This window comes from Centroberyx gerrardi, chromosome 14 (assembly GCF_048128805.1).
Source record: "Centroberyx gerrardi isolate f3 chromosome 14, fCenGer3.hap1.cur.20231027, whole genome shotgun sequence".
NCBI lineage: Eukaryota > Metazoa > Chordata > Actinopteri > Beryciformes > Berycidae > Centroberyx > Centroberyx gerrardi.
In genome coordinates, this window is record NC_136010.1 from 14,877,514 (window position 1) to 14,899,271 (window position 21,758).

The 21,758-nt window shown below is 46.0% G+C and overlaps 1 protein-coding gene across 1 annotated transcript in view; it reads left to right on the forward strand.

Annotated features, from left to right (window-relative positions):
- nkain4 (sodium/potassium transporting ATPase interacting 4) overlaps positions 1–20,695 on the forward strand; it is a 37,468-nt gene extending 16,773 nt beyond the window's left edge. Inside the window, exons 3-7 of the mRNA XM_071924951.2 lie at positions 567–647; positions 4,449–4,649; positions 12,580–12,640; positions 19,589–19,673; positions 20,480–20,695. Of these exons, the coding sequence (XP_071781052.1) occupies positions 567–647; positions 4,449–4,649; positions 12,580–12,640; positions 19,589–19,673; positions 20,480–20,489 (438 nt within the window). The 3' untranslated portion in view covers positions 20,490–20,695. The remainder of the gene's footprint in view (positions 1–566; positions 648–4,448; positions 4,650–12,579; positions 12,641–19,588; positions 19,674–20,479) is intronic.
- The last annotated feature ends 1,063 nt before the right edge of the window (positions 20,696–21,758 follow it).

A 21,758-nucleotide genomic window follows, 5' to 3' on the forward strand; every position in this document is an offset into this window, starting at 1 on the left:
GGAGGGTAACCAGGAGGCAGACAGGATAGATAAAGAAATAGAGGGTGGAGGAGGAATGGAGGGAAAGGAGAGCTATTGTGTTATCTTAAGTGGAAAAAGGGCGGTTGCTGGTGAGGGGGTTTCATGATTCAACATGTGTGTTATGAACAGTGAAGCCCAGGTGCCGTATCGCACCCAACTCCTCCACTCCTCCACTGATGCCGCTGACATTTTCAACATACAGTTCACTGTGAGTCAGAGGGTTTCACAATCTTCTCATTGATTAATCTTCTCTCCGTCAGCGAAAAACCACTCAATCCCAGTCTGTCTGTCAACAGATGCCTGTCTGGCTGCACAACTTTATATACTGTTAGAGACATGAACTCTCTTCACCCTCAACAGTTAAAACCCCCCTCAGGGCTTAGGTAGACTTACTGAACTTACTGGAACTTTTCGCAGAATGAGAGGTCCCTGACATGCAAATATGTGTGTGTATATGTGTGTATATGTGTGTGTGTGTGTGTTCTTAGCCTGTTCTGTTCGCCTGGTTTCCATGGAGCTAATCTCTCTGTGTCTTTGCCCTGCAGTATACAGTATGGGCCGCTCTGTGGGTGGCCTGGAACGTCTTCATCATCTGTTTCTACCTGGACGTAGGAGGCCTGTCCAAGGTGAGAGCTTCAGTCTACTATTTACCCAGCATCTGTCAGACTTGGGTGTCTTCTTCTTCCGTACGGTGTTGAATGATTGTTTTCACACTGTTCTGGCAGGGGGAGTAGCGTGTCCATGTTTTTCTAACTCTGTAAGATAAGATAAGATTGCACTTCATTGATCCCCTAGGGGAAATTTGGGTGTCACAGCAGCAATTGGCAGAACAATGTACAGGAAAGGTAATAAAAAAATAGAAATAGTACAGGAAAGATATAAGGCAATATAAATACATATAAAGCTATTAAACTATGAAGATGAAAATATAAAACTATTAAAGTGTCTCAAGTGTCTAAAGTGGTGTTGACACACACACACACACACACACACACACACACACACACCATCAATCACCTTTCAATGACATTAATAGGTAAATGTTCAAATTTGTGGGGAAGGTGAAGGACGAGAGAACGAATACAGACTCTCTATGTCATACTATATAGCCCCCCCTTGCCCCCACCCCACCCATCCCCTCCAAAAGAAAAACACACACACACACACACACACACACACACACTCACACACACAAACACGCCCACACACCCAAATCTTCTGGGCTCCCCTGTGGTTCCCGAGAGCGGATTAGATGTGTATTTATCCAGACAAATGGAAGTGTTTGGGTTGTCACCTCTCTCCCTTTATCAGTTCATGCACTCTCCTTCCTTCTTCCTTCCTCCTGTCAACTTGTCTTCTCCCTTTCTCACTCTGCTCCCTGCTCCTTTGATCTTTTTAATTTATTCCTCATATTTTGCAGGCTTCATCTCTTTCCTTTTTCATTTCGGCGCATCGCTCTCTATTGAAGCCTCCTCTTCTCCCCTCCTCTCCCCTCCTCTCCTCTCCTCTCCTCTCCCCTCCTCTCCTCTCCTCTCCTCTCCTCTCCTCCTCTGCCCCCCCCCCCTCCCCTCCACTCCCCTGGCTATCAATGGGTATCTTGCCCAGTCGCTTGGCTGACCATTGAGAGTAAATGTATTCATGTAGGAAACATTCATCTCACACCAGCTCAGATGGCCAAAATGAATTTTAGAAACACCTTCCCAGGCTCTGGTGACTTTGTCATTGTGAGATAGACCTTGGCTCCATCAAGTGTGTCTGTCTCTGTCTGCATGTGTCTGTGTGTCCGTTATGTGTGTGTGTGTGTGTGGCTGTACATGGTTCCTGCTAGAATAATGAGGCTTGTAGGGGCCAGCTGCTTGGGGCTGAGGCTGGGCATTAACCCGACAGATGGAGCCAGCCTGGGCTCCCAGCTCTGCATATGGTGGCCAGGAGGAGAGCTGGCTAATGGAGCGCGCACACACCCACTTCCACACCCACAGCTACACACACACACACACACACACATGCATGCACATACAGGACCAAACCTGACACACAGCTTGCTGAGAGGCCCCCAACACATTTTATCATAAAACATAGTCAGCTAATTCTGTGTGGCCTGCCATGACCAATGTCGACAGGACGCTTCAAGAGGTCTGTGTGTGTGTGTGTGTGTGTGTGTGTGTGTGTGTGTGTGTCTGCGTGTGTGTGCAGGGGCGAGCCAGGCTCTCATGGTGGGGGGGCAGGTTGTCAGAGTCATATGCCACATGCTCCGTCACCTCCTATTGATCCCTTATCCCCTCCCCCACAGTGGAAGACAGACAGACAGACAGACCCCTGCTACACACAAACACACACCTCTTTTTTTAAACAATCCCCAATCTCTCTCCCTCTCTCTCTCTCTCTCTCTCTGCCTCTCTTTTTCTTCCATGCACTCTCACACCCCCCCCCCCCACACACACACACACGGACTGCAGACCCGGTGACAAGTCAAGCTGCCTCTCAGCTAGAGGAAACTGCATTGTGTCTTTGTTTTAGAAACGATAGCAGTCCACCCCCAACACTTTCTCCCTTCAGCTCATGATGCTCATGAATCAATATGCAACCAACGTGCATGCATGGCTTTGTGAAATGTAAACATAAAAAAGATATAAGAGACACTCATCACAGCCAGAAGAATCTACAACATGTATCAACTGATTTGCTGCCCAGTGCGATCACATAAAAAACATAAATTACCTTTTTTCTGTCTTTCAGAAACAATAAATCATAAGGAATAACATTCTAATGATTGAAAAGCATTACAGGATGCCACATGTTATTCCAGTGACAGGATTGTCTCCAAAATGTGTTTTAAATATGTATTGACTTTTACGTATAAAGAAAATAGTTTGAGGCTTCCTCTTTCACTCCAGCAATGACATCCTATATCAGTATAAGCTAACCTTGAATCTATGATATGGAGGGATTGATTTGTGCTTTGGGGCTTTGGGGCGCGTGGGGGAATAACAATAATACTCTTGACAGTCGCCAACAGCCTCTTCAGTATCGACTACAGAGGTACTGTAGTTGTGAAGGGGGCTACAGCTTGGACAGGGCTGGTTTCCCTGGCTCGCAGGCTCAATCAATGGCATCTGTCAAGTCATTAGTCTTCAAAATCCTACCTATTGACCTTCAGCCACCCTTGTGTTTGTGTCTCTGTGTGTGTGTGTGTGTGAGAGAGAGAGAAACAGAGAGAGAAAGAAAATAAAGAGAGACAGGGATGAGATGATGAGAGAGCAACAGTTTTTTTTCCCTCAGACTGCACAAATCTGACGTTGAAAGTCGTTGCTACCAGTGTTCTGTATATGTTGTGTTTATGTGTTTGTGTGTGAGTGTGTGTGTGTGTGTGAGTGTGTTGATAGGAATCAGAGATGCTTCCTGACAGGCAGCAGCCCACTCGCCTGTGTTAATAATGCATGTCTTGTCACTGAGGGGCAGATGTGGGGTTAGATTGCTGTATTGGGGTATTGATTGGTGTGTGAGTGTGTGTGTGTCTGCGCGTCTGTATGTTTGGGCTCATATGTCTGTGTGCAAATTGGACATTAACAGGGTGAGCAGGAGTTACATCTATGAAGTACAGGCTCCAAAAGAGTCTGATGTGGTACAGCTTAGCAAGTTGCTGAACTTTATATGCTTACATGGACTTGTGACAGGGGTTTGCATCTGGCTCAAGAGCTTTTGAGTGTCATCTCCTCTCTCCTATATGTTGTTACTCTTCATTGTAAAGTATTAAAGTGATGTTGAACTGTGGTAGTACCTCGGGTTGTGTAGCTTCCTGGCCATGATATAACCCCAAAATCTGTGATTCAGTTGCTCTGGTGCTCCAGTAGAGACGATTGGAGAACCGAAATCCGGTTGCAGGATACTTATGCCGATGGAACGAAGAAAATAATATGTTTACCAATACATATTTTGCCAGTTACAATTATAAACGTACAATTTTCTTCGTTCTTTCCTCCGACCAGATTTCGGTGTTACACTTGTTCAAACTGAAAGGTTTAATAAACATAAAGAAAGTGATTCACTTAACGACAATTCAGCAGCATGACTAGTTTTTTTCAGAATCTGTTTTGTTCGCGTTCGCTTATGTGCTAAAAGTTTGATTTTGAGACCTGTTTCGCCATACAACGGCAGTGAATTCTCCACTCACCAGATAACAGAGAATTGCTGATTTGGGGGTTATACCATGGCCAGAAAGCTCCACAACCCAAGGTACTACCACAGTTCAACATCACTCTGAGCAAAAGAGAACTGCTGTAAACAAACAACAACATCCAAGTACCCAGAGATAAGACCCCTGCTGCCTCTCGGAACAACATGCACTATCTCCTGGGATTGAACCTTCCTTGAATAAATCTAAAGCCTAAATAGAGAGTATTAACTTTTTTTTTTTTTTCTCCTTCCAGGACAGCGACCTGCTGACGTTCAACATCTCGGCCCACCACTCCTGGTGGAGCGAACACGGGCCGGGCTGCGTGAGGAGAGAGATGCCCCAGGCCCCCGGGGTGCGCACCACGGACAGCCACTCCTACATCACTGTCATGGGCTGCCTCATGGACTACCAGTACATTGAAGTCATGCACAGCGGCACGCAGATCCTCGTCGCTGTGAGTAACAAGTTAACGAGTCACACGTGAGCACACCGCTTACAGACGAACGTTCACGCTACATCACGCATCACGCAAACACCTCATATTACATACAGAGCGCTCGTAGCACGCACATTCACCGTCGGATTCATGCAGTCAAAAGGTGAACGCGGGGAAAAGGGAAGGCGCCGTTTTCTTTTCCCTTGAAGCATTGTTCTGAATACACCACGACGCTCTGTTATTTTGTCTATACCAGCCTCTGCTCCCTCCCTCTGCCCCGGTCGCTGAATGAAAAATTGATCTGTTGTTTTGTCTGGCTCCGACTTGCCAGCTGCTAACAGGTTAGTCAAACACTGCAGGGATTGTTATCGTCCTCTTTATACGGCTCTGTATTAATACACTGGAAAACACACACGTCCTGCTCACACACACTTGTGGATGACTAACTAACCTCATGTGGGACAGGAGCCAGGACCTTCTTAGTTGCCGACGTTCATAGGCACACAGGCTCCAACGTGCGTAACACACACACTTACACGCATTAACTGTAAGTAAGTAAGTTTATTTGTATAGCAGCTTTCACAGAGCAAAGTCACAAAGTGCTTCACAAGAGTAAAATAGTTCAAATTATACAGTAACATTCACCCGCACACACTTTCACACCGTCGCTACACACATACACATGCACATACACACTCCCATTTCTCATGCAGTTTAATACATGTGGAGTCGAATTCAATGGTTGCAGTAGGTATCTGATAAAGAGAGAGAGAGACAGAGAGAGAGAGAGAGAGAGAGAGTAATACGCAGCAGCTTCATCACTCCCTGCTGGTTTTTATTCCAGCCATCTAATCAGGGACTAATTTACATCCAGGGATGCACAGTGAATGCAATTATCTACCTGGTAGAATAGAAAACTAGCAGCGTGGACCAGGATGGAGAAGCACTGGACTGTACCATTCAGCCCCACGGAGAAAGATAATAAAATGGCTGACCTCACTTTACAACCTTAAGTCCCTTATCGAACCCCATTACCCCTTGCGCTCAACCTTAGACACTGGGATTGTTTATTCCTCACCACACACGCACTGTGGCTCTCCTATATGCTACTTGCTTATGAGATGGTTAACACCCCTCTGCCCGCTCCTTCAGATGGTATTGTCCAACTGAGCATTCAATGGCATCTCCGTGGGAACGGCTCTCAAGAGGAAGAGGGAAATTGGTACTAAAATCGCAGTATCACAAATGGCATCCTTTTCCTTGTTCCCTCGCCTCGACTCAGGCCAAAAGCAGCGCACCGCTTAGGAAAACAGAGCCCTTTCGAGATGTCCACATTTGTTTTGGTTTGTCCTTTTTTTTCCTTTATTGTGAAAACGGAGGGGAAACGGGGCAAAGGGAAGAGAATGGGAAGAGAGTGGCCCTTTGTCTTTGTTAAAGGTTTTTCAAGGTCACCATGGGAGCCCATTAAATATTTAGTCTGGGCTCCAAGGAGAATGTTTCATTAAGATGAAAAATGTGGATCCATGGCCCAGTAATGGAGACGTCACTGTCATCCTGCCGGTCAGATTCATCATGGGCTAGAGGGACGGCGTCCAGAAGTGAGGCTGTAGATTGGTGAAGGGCAGCCCCTTTGTTTTTGCTTATTATCGTCATAGGCTACATTCAAACGGGACAACAAGCAACCACGCAGTTGTGAGGATGAGCTTGAAGTACGCAGAGAAGCAACCTTTTCAAACTGGGGATGATGTATTATTTATTCATCACTGAGAGGAATCTTTTGCTCCGTCTGCCCTCATGTTCTTCGTTGCCTTCACTGGAACCCTGTCTAACCCCTCAGTACGTACTGCTATTGAATGGCTTTGGTTGCCCACTAATGTCATACAGTGGCATTGACTGATTCCCTGTCACTGGAGTCAAGACAAAATCACAAAATCCACATCCTTCCTCCCTTTATTTGTCTTCCGTTTATCCCCCCGTCCCCGCCTCAACTGTTAAATAAAACAGTGTCTGAGAAAACAACTCCGGCGAGATGGAGGGTCGTTAGGAAGAAAAAGTATGAGAAGAGAGAGGAGGAGAAATTGAGAGAGAGATGTGATATTCAGTTTACATCTGTAGATATAACTCTTACACACTAAAGGGAGTAGTGAGAGACATCGAGGGCTTGTCAAAGCTTCTCATAAAGCAGCCAGAGAAACAGGAGTGCTCTCTCACACACACACACACACACACACACACACACAGAGATATCATTTAGAGTGGAATATTGCTGCCACAGGCAATGCTTTCTGCTGTTGCCTCTCTATTCCCTAGAAATCGGCGTTGGGAGGAATGTGTGTAAGTTGATGATGGGAGGAATTGCAACCTGCGTCATTCTCTCATTCCATTGCTCATTTCCTCTTTTCTCTCTCCCCCCCCCCCCCCTCAATCACAATCTCTCTGCTCTGTCTGTCTTCCTGTCTCCTTTTCCTGCCCAGATCTCCCACTCATGACCTCCATCTCTATCACATCCCCTCTAACTAAAATGACTGCGCACTTATCTGTCTCTCTCTGCCGCTCTCGCTGGCTCTCACTTATTTTCCCTCTCTCTCTCGCTCTTGCTCTCTGTCTCTCTCTCTTTTTCTGTTCCACTTCTTCTCTTTCACTCTCTCGCTCTCTCTCTCTATAGCTTTGATGGTTCTGTCATGTCTACATTAAAGCGTGGCTTGTTTAGCGCCGGGGGATAGGGGATGGGGGGGGGTGGAGGGGTGGAGGGGTGGGGGGTTGGAGGATGAATAACTGCCCCTGGATGATTAGAGGGGTCCCCCACTGCAGGCCTAGCATGGTCTGACCCCTGTGATTACCGCTCGGGGCTGTGCCGGGCTGTAGGGTGGGGTGTGTGTTTTGTGTGTGTTAAGGTTCATTCAATTCAACAGAGAGGGAGGGGCTCACATGAAAACAGCAGCCCCCCCCCCCCCCGCCAAACCCAACCCAAAAGGTCAGGGTGATAGCTTTGATAAGTCCATTACTCCATGTTGCTTTTTCAGGCTTCTCATCCTGAACAGTCATTATTACTACTGGAGTGAATGTGTTTGTCTGTGCGTTTTGGGTTTATTGAATTGCATGGAGAGCCAGCAGGAGGTTATCTTTGATGTGCTTTTGTTTGAAGTCCAGTAATCAGTCGGTAATCAGTAAATGGCCATTGCATTGCCCAGTGTAATGCTGCTAGTATAAAGCGCCTCTGTAGCATGTCAGCTCCAAATTTGTAATGCAACTGCAAAGCAAGTTTTACAGCATCTGCTTCAAAGGATTATAAAGATCCCAGGATTAAAAGACTTATGAGGCAGTGCTGAGCGGTTATTAGGTTTGCTGGCTGGTGCCGAACAGAGGGAGGAGAAGAGAAAGAGCAGAGGAGCAGAGGAGAGAATTAGTCTTGAGCGGGCCACTGGATATTGTGTCAGGCTACTCACAGTACATCGTGAAAAAATGACTGCCCGCCCTCAAACTTCAAACACCCCACCCACCCCACAAGAGCTTTAATTGTTAATCTGTTTTGTTGAGAAATGGATTTTTCCTCAGATTAATTTTACTCTAATATTTGGTCTTGTTAAACGTCTGAGAGAAGGCGAGGAAAAGAGAGAGAAGCGGAGTTTAGAGGAGAACTTGCAATTTCCAAAGAGAAAAACAAGCAACATTAAAGGAGCAAGCCTTCTCGAGTGTAATGCTTGTGCTTTACTTTCTGCTTGGTGAGTGAGTAGAGGTTGTTTTTATTTGCCTACCTGTGTGTGTGAACTGTTTAACCTTCAGTCCATTAGGCTGCTTGGTCCAGAGAGCCTCATCTCTCTCTCCTCCACTCAGACCTGCTCTAAAGCCCAGTTTATACCCTCCGCATGATCTACGGTGTTAGTGTTGTGGGTTGCATGTGCAGAATGTGCAGCGAGTGTTTTATTTTCTTCCTTTCCTTTACTTGTGTGTGAGCAGCCACTCCTGTCCGTGTGTTGGGTTTTCTCTGAAGCTGACATGCATTTATTTGCAGTTATTCGATGTGGAAGGTGCAGATCACCTCCACAGACCCATAATCCCCCTCTGTGGCCCAGTGGAGATAGTATAAATCAAACTTAACTCTGCCCACATCTGAACACGCCAAATCTCCTTTGGCAGCCGCCCCAAACACAATCATCCAGGGTACAGTGTGTGTGTGTGTGTGTGTGTGTGTGTGTGTGTGTGTGGGGAGGGGGCTGGAAAAGAACAGGTGGATGTGGTCCCTGCAGTCCTTATCTCATCATATTTTAACTGTCATTAAACATGCAGCTGGCCACACACACATACACACACACACACACACACACACACACACACACACACAGATAGTCTCATTTTCTGTAGGGAAGCTGTTGCCTCATTGTCAGGCAGAGAGTGCCAGGAAATTAAACTAGAAGACTGCTCTCTCTCTCTCTCTCTCTCTCTCTCTCTCTCTCTCTCTCTCTCTCTCTCTCTCTCTCTCTCTCCCTCTTTCCCTCTATATATCCTACCTAAGAATTTCCTTCATTGTAGAACACTTAGTGACTTTTCTCCTGACAATGAGGCTCAATCAATACTGTGTTAATTAGCTTGTAGATCGACACAGATATCCATCACAACACACACACACACACACACACACACTCACAAGCCAATGGGCTGCAGTCAGGAAGCATCTCTAATTCCTATCAACACACAAAAACAGACAGACACACAAATTCTTGTAGGATGTAGTTGTAGCTTTGTAGTGAGCAAGACTGATAATTGAATTTTAGGTTGCAGAAATGTCTCCACAGACATAACCGATGATTCGCTATGTCCCTGATTTATCTGAGTTAGCTAGAATAACCGAGGAGAGTACATGCTTTTGATCGTGAAGCAGATTCATGCCCAGCGGATTGACGTTTATGAGTAAATTTCTGTGTATTGTGGAGCTGGTTATGTGTCTTTCTACCTAGACTGAAAAATTCAGTGTAAAAACTGACCTTCATTAGCCTATGCAAATAGCAGTAGCCCTTTTTTTCTAGCTCAGCAGCTGGCCTTGTTCTCACACACACACAAACACACACACCTACACACACACACACACACACACACACACACACGTACATACATGTGTGTGTGAATGCCAGAGCCTTGAACTTCTTTTCTCTCCATTATGTGAAAGAAGAAACACAGACTAGGCTGAACTATCTCGCTGCCCCCAATTCCTCCTTTGATACTCTCTGCAATATAGTAAATAGTAGATGAAGGCCAAATGGAAGACAGCTTTGCCTTTCATGTTTGTCCTCGGCGGACACTGCGACACCTTTTTTTTTTTTTTTCTGGTTTTCTGTCCTCTTGCCTCCCTCTGTCAGTTGTTTGGGTCACGCTGAACCACGGCAGAGGAAGGGAGGGGTGGGTGGGTGGGCACTTACCATTAGAGCACCAACAAAACAAGGAGACCTCCACTAAGGACGGAGAGAGAGGGCGAGAGAGAAGAGTAAGAGATTCACAGATTGTGGAATGGAAACGGACAGTGGTGGGGAGACCTGCGTTTAGAAAGTGACTAACAGGGAAGAAAAAAGAACAGAGGACACGGCAAAAAAAAAACAAGTGATTGGCAGGCAAATGAGTTCACTTTGTCAGTCTGCTGCGCCCCCACAGACTCAGATCGAGCCTCAGAGGACAGGCCAGGGCTTTTATGAGCTTAATTAATATGACATTAATTTCCGAAACCATCCCTGAACTGATTGGGGGAAGTCAGAGAGGAACATGGAAGGCTGCGTGTGTGTGTGTGTGTGTGTCTGTGAGAGTGTGCGTGGGACAGGGGCAAGCCGAGAGAGAGAGGCAGGGATTTTATGAGCGTGATTTAAGGCCATTTAATATGTAGGGAGATATAAGTGGAATTGTCACTTGTTATTGAGGACACTGACCTATACTGGGTGAGGACAGGAAAGCCTCAAGCGAAAGGCCAGTAAGTGTTCCATCCTCTGACCTTACTAGCGCCCTATACATCACACTTAAATGGGCCTAAGCCATAGAAAATAATACAAGACAAACTGATTAATATCAGCTCTTGGTTGACTTTCATGAGGAGAGACATTACTTCTGGTTCACATGGTGAGAATGCATCATGCAGCATTCTGACTTCCTTGCTGTCAACATCTGTTAGTCCAGAGATAAAAAATGATAGTGATTTCCCATTACTTGGCAGTGACAGTTAGGCACACCCCTACGCTTTGGTATTCACCGTTTCTAGGCGTACACACTCGATTTTATGAAACCCCCGGTATGTTGGATTTGTCTGTTCTCAATTGCTATTTATGAGTGTGCGCTGAGGCTAAAAAGTATGTAAATTGTGTTGTGTGGTTTTTATCCTCAGGGCGATTGATGGCTCGAACATGCTTTTAGATTGTTTCTGTCATCATCACCTCAACATTTTTGCGGTTGCACTTTCCCTGACTCTGTATTTCTCTGATGAAAGCATCTGTGGGGGGTAAGAGCCTACACTCCTTCCTCCACTCCCTTCTCTCTCTCTCTCTCTCTCTCTCTCTCTCTCTCTCTCTCTCTCTCTCCCTCTCTCTCTTTCACACACATACACAGAAAAACGTTGCTATTTTCTTGCCCTCAAGCATCCTCCGCCGTATGTTGACTGTGCTATTTTTGACTGAACCCCAAGACCGACAGAGCAATCACAATCCTTTGTGAAAATTAAACAAACGCACACATATAAACTCACTCATATATGCACACACTTACACACACTTGCACAAAAGAAAAACACACACACGCGCACACACACACACACACACATACACACACACACACACACAGTATGCGATTGAAAAACAGGGTGTGCCCCCTGCTGTTAACACCATCTTGTGTTTGACACTGGCTTTATACATATGCTAATTCACCTCCATTTCACCGCCACTGTAATGGATGGGTTGAGACCAGCAATTAGATACTAGAGAGAGAAAAAAACACAGAGAGAGAGAGAGAGAGAGACAGAGTTATGTATCTTTACCAGCCCACACAGAGACAGACCCATTCCATTTCTACTAGACAACACACCTGGGTTGTTGCATTCATAAATAAAACATTTAATCTACTTCTGGATAGGCCTTGGGTGAACTTTAATAAAGGCAAAATATGTTGTCTGGGTAAAACATTGAATAAAGCCCGAGTGATAAACATAAACGACGTGCAAACTGCATGCTCATCATGTTTGTTCCTGGTATAATTAGATAAGCCAAGCTAAGTTATAGGTTGAATGAGTGTTATATAAATAGCCACCATCACTCACAGTCGCCACCCCCCTGGGTTCTGTGTTTACCCAGTGTGTGAGGAGGGCAGTGTGCCCGATGCTGTTTTAATTGGCATGGCAGAGTGCCAAGCGCTGGATGGCTGGGTGGAGAGCGACTGTCTGTCTCTCTCTGTCTCTCACTGTGTCTGTTTCGGAGAAGATGACAGCCATCTGCCAGTTCCACGGGCTATGTTCTCTGTGTGTTTGCGGGCACATGCGAAGGCTTACGTTCACTTGTACGCTCGCTTTCTTGCTTTCGTGTGTGCGTGCATAATGCGGCTCGTATGTGTTCCCTCGAAGCAGTCGAAAAGTCTTGCCAACATAGACATTAAAGCGCACTGGAAAATGAGTGTGTTGAGTATTCAGGGAGGTTTGATATCAGTAACCTCAACACCGTGCTGTTCTTTACACCCTGTTGCGCCATCCGCCCACCGGTGTATCGCTGGAACACAACAGCCACCGTCTCTCAAATCAAAGCCACATACCCACAAGGCTTTCTCTTTCAACTGAGCCGTGTATTCCCAACGATCTTTGTGGTCTCTCTGCTCGTCCACACACACACACACACACACACACACACACATGCACCTATATGCACACTATACACTGCCGTCTCTCTTTCGTCTAACTGTTGACGCTGTTCGTTTGCTTGTGTGTTCACAGCTCCTGGGCTTCGTGTACGCCTGTTATGTCGTCAGCGCCATCACTGAGGAGGAGGACAGCTGTGAGTTGCTTAACCTCACCCTACACACTCACACACACACACACACACACACACACACACACATTCCTGAACCTGAGGCTTGCAACAATGAATGAAACACGGAAATCATGGAATCATGGAAAAAAAGGACACCAGTGGAGAGGAGAACAGAGCCACATCTTTCTTCATCTCCCTCTCCTCCTCTCCCACCCCACCCTACCCCACCCCACCCCACCCTACCCCCCACCACCAACACCCTGCTCTCCCCATGTCCCTCCTCTCGCCTCCCCCACGCCAGCTGGGCCCTCTCTCTCTCTCTCTCTCCCTACAGAATCCGTCCAAAGGAGCCATGTGTTCCCCCTCCACACCCGCTCCTTCAGTCTATTCTTTCCTTTTCTTTCCTTTCTCATATGGCGTTTTACACTCTTCACCTCAACTCCTCTGCTTCTCGCAATGTGTGGTCCTCGCCGTTCTCTTTCACTTTTTGTTGTAAACGTGCAATTCTCCTCCTTTAATGTACTCTGGCTTTTCCTTTTCTCACTCGCACTTTCTTCTCTTCGCATGCCCCTTGTCCGTCTCCCCAGCTGTCAGTTGCCTGGGTGAGGGAGGGTGTGTGTGTGTTTTTGTACTCCACATTGCACCTCCCCCACTCTCTTCACAAACACACACACACACATACACACCTTCCCTCCCGTCTTTCTCTCTCCCAGCTATTCAAACATGTACATCCTTCCTCTAAGTGGCTCTTCACTGTGTGTTATCTCTGTGCTGGAGCTCCCGTCTCTCTGCTGGTGTGTGTCGGTGTGCGTTAGACCTTTAACACGGTGTCAGATGAGGGCGAGAGTTAACCTTGACTCTCATTCTTTTCCCCCTCGTGCCAAAATCAGAGAGGGAGAAAGGGGTGTGGGAAAAGGCGGCGGGGGACCAGATGAAAGACTAAATGAGCCAGAGCGAAGAAGAAGAAGGAGAAACCAGAGAGGAGAGGGACACTTGTGATAAATGACCCAGCTGCAATGACCTCATAGGCAGTAGGTCAGAGGTCCCGCTGGAGGTTAGCCAATCAGATGGCAGGAAACATTTGATCTGAGGGTCAGTTGGAGTCATAAATATCTGATGTCCAGCGCAGTAACACATGTCCACTCTCTCTCTCTCTCTCTCTCTCTCTCTCTCTCTCTCTCCTAGCTACATCTACATGCCTGAGAATGTGCCCTCGCATATTTTCGCCCTGTAAGCTTTTGAATTGAGCTGATATTTTCGCCCACCATGATACTACAAACTAGTGAATGTTCCATTTCCCAGCCAATGCTTTGAAAGCAAATGGAGCCAGCCTGCAACTCAGCAGTGGGTCTCAGATCGCTGGATCTGTAATGGTTGAGTGGACAGGCTCTCTCTGTGATTGTTGCAGGATTAGCGGAGACTCAGTGGAGTGTCTCTGATATTTATATCCGTACATACTGTACTGTTCTGTTGTTGTTAGACAGACTAATTATGAAGAGTTTGATGCCAGATCATTATCATATCTGTCCCTCTTGTAGACACCTGAACTCTCATCTGATTGAAAACAGGGTAATGAACAAAGTGCTAAATCCACTCACTGCATGTAAAACAGTGGACTTAGGGGAATTTTTGAAGTGGTGCGTGATGAATGTGTGTGTGTGTATATGTGTGTGTGTGTGTATGCACGTGTTTGGAGACCACTGGTACAGAGGTCCAAGCAGTTCTTTGGTGGTTCTTTGTGGTCAGTGGTCACATGCCAGAGATTCAGTGGTTAGCGTCACCACCCAACCGATCTCCCCCCCAGCTCTGGGCAGTACCATTTCATAATCAATCACCCCTAAGTAATCCCTGGAGGGCAGTACCATTTTGGCAGTTGGGGGAGTCAACTTAAAAAAACTAATTGACTTCTCCCTCAGCAGTTTCCCTTTTCCTTTTGTTTTTTGGTGACCTGCGAGGACCATTCAATCCTTGTGCGGACAGTTGGCACAGATTGTGTTTGTTTAACATCGCTGTGGACAGGCGTCTGCTCTGAAAAACACAAAAGGTGCAGACAGACAGTGTAAAAATAGCTGGAGAACAACAGGGAGAGAGTGAGTAAAAAAAAAAAAAAATATGGCTGAAAACAGAACAGGTTGTGATTTTTTGTGGTTTTAATTATCTGGTGGTTCGACTCTGATCCTGACTGCGCCGGAGTAAAACGCTGTTACGTCGCTTCCCACTGCTAGCTCTTTGTTATTGTAATCAGCCCTTTGCCTACACACACGCACGCACGAACACTCGCGCATCCACACATGCAGACACAGGTGCGCGTACACACACACACACGCCCCAACACAGAAACCGGCTAAGGCACTTTGCCGCTCTCATTTCCACACTCACTCATTTGAAGTGTAGATTAAAGCAAGTTCCTGCATAGAGCTCCCTGGCTGCCTCAGCATCTCTCCTCCCACTCAGAACTTTTTCTTCTATTTCCATCTCCCTCGTTTGCTTTGTTTCTGTTCCTATTTTTCTCCACAGGTGGAAAGAATAATTATGTATCAGAATCCAATTTTTGCGGGTGCAAGAATTCCTCTCTCTCTCTCTCTCTCTCTCTCTCTCTCTCTCCCCTCTTAATGAGGTATGTGTGTATAAAGTTAGAGGTCTCTGGTCACTCGTTGCATCCGCCTCATTAAGCCCGGCGCTGTTCAATAACTTCCACAGCCGAGTCCCCCCTCCTCCCCACCGAGAGAAGAAAGGTAGAAAGAATCCTCAGGAGGGGAGGATGGAGAGAGGGAGAGGAGAGAGAGAAAGAGAGAGGAGGACGGTGAGGGGAGTAGAGGGAGGCGTCTGTCAGGAGCCGGCCAGGGAGAGACAAGGGAGAGACAAGGGAGAGACAGGGAGATGGGGCAGCATGCAGAAACAAACAACAGAAGACAACACTGAGCTTTTCTTGAATAAGAAGATAAGACAGGAGTTGCTCACACGCCGAGCACTCGCTCAGCCTCCAAGGAGGGAGGTGAGTTAGATTTGAGTGCTCAGGCTTGCGTAAAGAATAGCAGGATGATACACACACATAAACACAAACATGCGCATACACGTGCACACACACACACACACACACACACACACACAGGCACAAGCAATGTTTCAGTGCCACTAAAAAGCCAAGAAGACACAAGGGGCAGAATAGCAAGCATCATATACCATCAGCTCCAGCTTGACATGGCTTTCAGGCTTTATTACTGATGCTGTGTGTGTGTGTGTGTGTGTGTGTGTGTGTGTGTGTGTGTATCTTGCTCTCTCTCTTTCTTTCTCACTCACTCACACACAACCTCTGTTTCTTTTTCTCCTCCTTCTCTCATGTATATGCATGTATGTGCATGTGTGTGTATATTTGTATTTGTGTGTGTGTTTAGCTTGCTGTGTCATTCTGTCTTGCTCTCTCTCTCTCGGTCTCTCTCTCACTTTGTTTCTTTCTCCTCTCTTTCTCACTCTGTATGTGCGTGTGTGTGTGTGTGTATGTGTGTGTGTGTGTGTGTGTTTGTGTGAATTTGTTACACGGAGTTATCAGCGTCTAGCAGACACACAGACAGAGTGAGTGGTGGGGAAAATCCTCTTTGTAAAGTAGGTCATGGAGTTAGCCGCCTAGCATTGGCTTAAGCTTGCTTTAGCATGTCTGCTAATTATGCTGCCGCCCTCTATGCTGAGTCACAGTCCCAGAAAACCCCCCATAGCCACGGGGAGCAGACCGGCCGACAGGGTGGATGGATGGATGGAAGGGTATGGTAAGGGGTATGGGTAAGGTCAAACTATCTAAATACAAGGCCTTAAAAAGTGGTGAGCTTGGAATTACAAGGGTCTATCTGGGTCAAGTGCAGTTCTGAGTTCTGGATCAAAGATATCCTATCAGTCAAAACTGCTATGTAACGCCGATCTTTTAAAATTTTTAACCCCAAAAGGTTAGCGCTACTGCTAGAGAAAATGTGAAATTAATTGTAATTTAGTCTTACTATCATCTAAAACTAAAGTAAGTATAGTCCAAATGTTTTAGAATTTTATTATGATTAAAAAAACAAACTTGAAACATTACTTCGACCCAAACAGATATGGGATATTCCCCCCCCAAGCACCACAGCTGCATAAAATCACAGAGGAAACACTGCGCAAGTATAGCATTCAAAGATCATGAATAGAATAATTCAATTTTGATTAAAAAAAACAAAAAAAAGTCATATAGAACCTTGTAATGGATGGATGGATGGATGAGAGAAATGTATTCACAGCATGAACGGGGCTCTGGATATCATATGACAAATGGATGATAATCGGTTGCGGTGACAAAGACACAAATAATGAGGGTTTAATACACACACACACACACACACACACAAACACACACACACACATTCACTGGCACAAAGAAAGCAGCTCAGTGGCATTTGTCACTTGGCAAAGGCCCTCACCTGTTCCTTTTCATTTAAACATAATCAGCACAGGGAACGTTTCCAGAGGCGTTCCTGGTCTGTCCTCGCCGCTGTTGGCAGAACCTTCTCCTCTCGGGCACGGATGATTAACTTCAAATACACTCTCAATCAAACATCTCTGAAGTTTTCATACGGAAAATAACTACGCATAACACACTTATATTGGTCTTTAAAGTGAATGAGTAGCGTAGTCCGTGCAGTACTGATGGCTGTGTAATGGTGTGTGAGGGTAGAGACGCTGTATCGCAGAATGGAGCCAACTTTGAGGAACCCCCCTGAAGCAGTGTGTGTGTGTGTGTGTGTGTGTGTGTGTGTGTGTGTGTGTCAGCTACAACAGCTTGGGCTGTGTCTCTTATCTTATCGCTGCCAGCTTCACAGACAGGCTCTGAAGTCTTGCGCTGTCTGTCTTGCCCTTTCTCTCCTCCTCTCTTTTCTCTGCCCTGTCTCTCCTTGTTCCTCTCACACTTTCTCATACTCCCCCCTCTTTTCTCCTCTCTATCCACGTCTTTCCCTTCTTGCACCTTTGGTCTTTTTCCCCTCACCGTCCTTATCTCTGTGGCTGTGTTTCATCTCCCTTGTCAGCTTGCCAACCCCTCACGCCCACACACACACACACACACACACACACACACACACACACACACACACACACAGAGTGGGAGACGCAGCAGTCATATAGATTGACTGCCCATGTCTCTCTTGGTTGAGGTCCTCTGATGTTTCATTTTTCCGCCTGTAGTGAAACTGTGATCTTCTTACATTACTCTCTGTCTGTTTATTGGCCTCACACGGACGTCTTGACCACTGACCTACATACCTGCCATTTCTTACATGTGTTCACACAAGTAAAGATCAGCCTGCTCCCCTTGCCCTGGAAGAACCTGAGTTAGCCCTTTCCACTATTAGAGGATCACATGCTCCGATCTAATAGCAGGCTAGTTTGGCTTAATCTGCTTCTAAATGACCACTATGAGATTCCACTGTGTTTCTCGCTCTGTCTTTCACTTTGTTTTTCTCTTGGTTGGGGATCAGAAGAGAGAAACCTGCATCCATCATTATCTCCTAACCATATTCTTCGGCGCGCTGTTTATTATGGCAGGGAATGGATCCCCACCTGTTTATAATGAGAAAATCACTGGTACAGAAAAGAGCAGGGCAGAGGTCTTTGTGTGTGTGTGTGTGTGTGTGTGTGTATGTGTGGGTTTGTGTATCGGATGATGGTGTCAGACAGATGAAACGGAGAATCCCAGGAAGCCCGAGCGTAGCCAGAGGAGAGGGACAGGCCCCCCCTTTGCACCCTGCAGTCTTCCTGCCGACCTATCAGTATTCACCAGACAACCCCGGCCTCTTCTTATCAGGATGGGCCTGATTAGTCCTTACAGTAGTTTCCATGGCCGGCTCGTATCTGTTTTTCCCCACAGCTGTTAGTTTCCACAGATCTGACACAGATCTGCCCATTTTCGCCAGGCTCAGCGATCCTCTTGAACTAGGAGCTAATTGTTTAGTGTCTTTTTTTTTCCAACCTGTCTCCACCAGTCTCTCCTCTCCTTTCCTCTCTATGGAGTCAAGATAAAGCCCCGTCTCTTCCTCTCTGGACACGTCTCACCCCTCTAACCCCACGCACCCCCCCTCCCCCCAACGGAAAAAAGACGCCACAAAGTGAAACGAGTAGAAAATGAGTAACATCGCAAACGCAAAAGCAGTGATAAATTTCTTGCAAACATCAAATTAACCATTTCATGTATGTTTGTTTTGTTTATACTTCACTTCTGTTTACAATACTTTGGTTTCGTTTATAAATTGTGTTTTTTTGTGTCCACAACTGCTGGACATGCTGGCTGCTTCCACATGCCCTCCTTCAACCTAATCTCTCTCGCCCCCTGTCAGTCAGACTGACAAGCGTGACACTCCCTCTCCTCTCTCCCTCTCTCCCTCTCCTCCCTCTCTCCCTCTGCGCCCAGGTCTCTCGGCGTCTATGAAAGAATATACTTTGCTACCAACATCTCTCCCTCTCGCTCTCCATCCGACATATCGCTCGTTTGCTCCTCGGCACCCTGCCTGGTGCCTGAACTCTTAAGTGAGAAAATAAACAGAAGGGGTTGAGCGTGCGGTCGGTGGCTGTGAAGGTCACCTCTGCTTCCGAGCGATAAAAAGGCTTTGGCTATTTTGACAGCTGGCCAGCTTTCACCTGTTCACGAGCTTTCCCTCTGGCTCCAGGCAGACACACAGATGAGAAAGTTTAGGCGGAGATGGTTTTTGGGGAGGTGGACTCTTGTTTCTGAACGTTAAAACACAAAACAAACAAGACTTCAAGCGTGCACTTCTCTTTCCCTGGCAAGCAGCCGATCATTTCACATCCCCACATCACATCTGTTCACACTTTTCCTTTCATTTCCATGTCATTCCTCATTTAGGCTAGTACTCTCACTGTTTTTTTTTCATGATTTTTGATCATATGTTTGTCTTTTGATTTACTTCATAAGTTTTGTGTTTAATCCTTTGTTTTCAGTTGATTTTATTGGTGGATTTGACCCATTCCCACTCTACCATGTCAATGAGAAACCATCTCACCTCCTCTTAAAGCCCATGTACCTGTAAGTATGCGTGTGCTGCCACGCCTTCATATGCATACTGTATATCTCTCAGTGTGTTTTAATGTGACTATGTGAGAGCAGGTGTATGTGAATATTCATATATCTCTTTGCCTTTTGTGTCTATGAACATTTTGTCTTGTGCTGATTTGTTGTTTGTAGACCAAATGTATTTGTTTCTTCTTCAAGGTTATATTCCATGTTTTTCAAAGAAACTATTCATGAATCAGAGAATGTGTTATTTTATTGGTATCCAGCAGATAACAACACAGCACTGACTAGTAGAGACTGAAGAAAGTCGCTCGCTCAATATTTGGAGAAAGATTGAGTGTCTGTCTTGGGAGTAAACAACTCTTTTAAACATGCTATATCCTGTCGAGGGGCTTTAGGGAATATGAACGCTTGTCATGATGCCGTAGAGTTTGTGTGTGTGTGTGTGTGTGTGTGTGTATGTGTGTGTGTCTGTGTCCCCACACCGCAAGCAAACCGCAGATGATGGAAAACATACAGGATTCTGTCCAAAATTGGATTCATCAATTAAGTTGTGCAGGGAACTTAATAACAATAAGCCTCGGAAGTCATTTAATAATACTCTGCCAAAATGAAATGAATATATTATTAGCTTCTTGACAGTTTAATCAGCTCCGTCTCTAACGGGAGGGGGGGAAGTTTCCCTTTCCCTGAACTCCAGGGAGGTACAGCCTGGATAAATCCGTCCAGGAAAGTGTATGTGTTTGTGTGTGTGTGTGTGTGTTTCCCATCAACAATTAACCCCCCGCTCTTTCTGTCCGTGTATCTCTTCTCTCCAGGTCTACGTAAATAGGCGAGCGTCCAGGAGGGAGGTGACACAGCAAATTCCCACGGAGACAAAATGGCTGTTGGGTCCCAGTGTGCCGGGGCATGCCAGACATTCCTCCCCCTTCTTGATTTCAACTCTTCAGTACTTCAAACGTGTTATTTACTAGTGTGCTGCCTGGAAATGCCTGCACTTCTCAGTTAGGGTCCATTGTTTTCTGGGGAGGGATGAAGGGTTTTTTTTTTGGGGGGGTGGGGGGGGGGGCTCATATTGTGTATCAATCATTTTGTTTGTGTTGAGTTCTGTGCCGAGGTCCCATCGCTGTGACCTGCCCATAGCGGTCTAATACTCTCAAAGAACATGACTGTATAGAACATGCACAGCGCACGGATATAAATACAGTATGTATGTAATCAGGGACTGCCCAGCATTCCCAGTCTGTGGTACTGCGTCCTAGAGGACTCAGTCATTTAGAATGTTATTGCTGGTTTGGCTCAGATCTTGGCCGGAGGGCTGAATTACAGTGGAGCCTGTGGAATGAGCTATTGTGTGCCGCCTGTTTACTTTAGGCCAGGATCTGTGCGCATAAATACACAAGCAAAGCAGGAAGAGGCAGGGGAGTGGAGAGGTAGAGGGAGGGGAGGGGAGGCGAGGGGAGGGAACAAAGGAACCAAACCTACAGGGGCATCGGTCAGAAATAGAAAATGTAAATAATGGAACGGGATGGGGAAAAAAAGAATTTCGGTCAGAGTTTGATATGCAAACTAACTATCAAGAATGCAAAAGAGCATGAGCGTGCAAGAGAAGGTGTTCGAATACAGGCATGTGAGTCTTAATTTTTTTTTTTCTGGCGTCTTATTACTGTGACTATTTCACCAACAGCCAAGTCAGTATTTCTCCCTATGATGTGTCAAGTGTTTGTGTTAGACGGTGTGCTGAAAGCAGACTCTTTGTTTTCACTTTTTTTTTCAAATGGAGGCTACTATTCCTACCCTCTAACTACTGACCGATCTCACTGCTGACAGGGATGATCATTACACACAGTCAAGCAAAGGTTACACACCGTACTTTTCATTTCAAGAAAACAATAGGAACGTGAAATGGGTTTGATTTACCGTCCATATTCCACACAACAATATTGCGTTGGATGTGTATGGTCTTAAGTGTAAAAGTAGCACAACTAGCAAAGTGAAAACAGAAACAGAGCAAATTGTCTTCTCTGTCAGTTCCACAGTATAGATTCTCAATGGTGATAGTCTCAGTTGTGATAGTTTTATAGCATGTTTTTACGG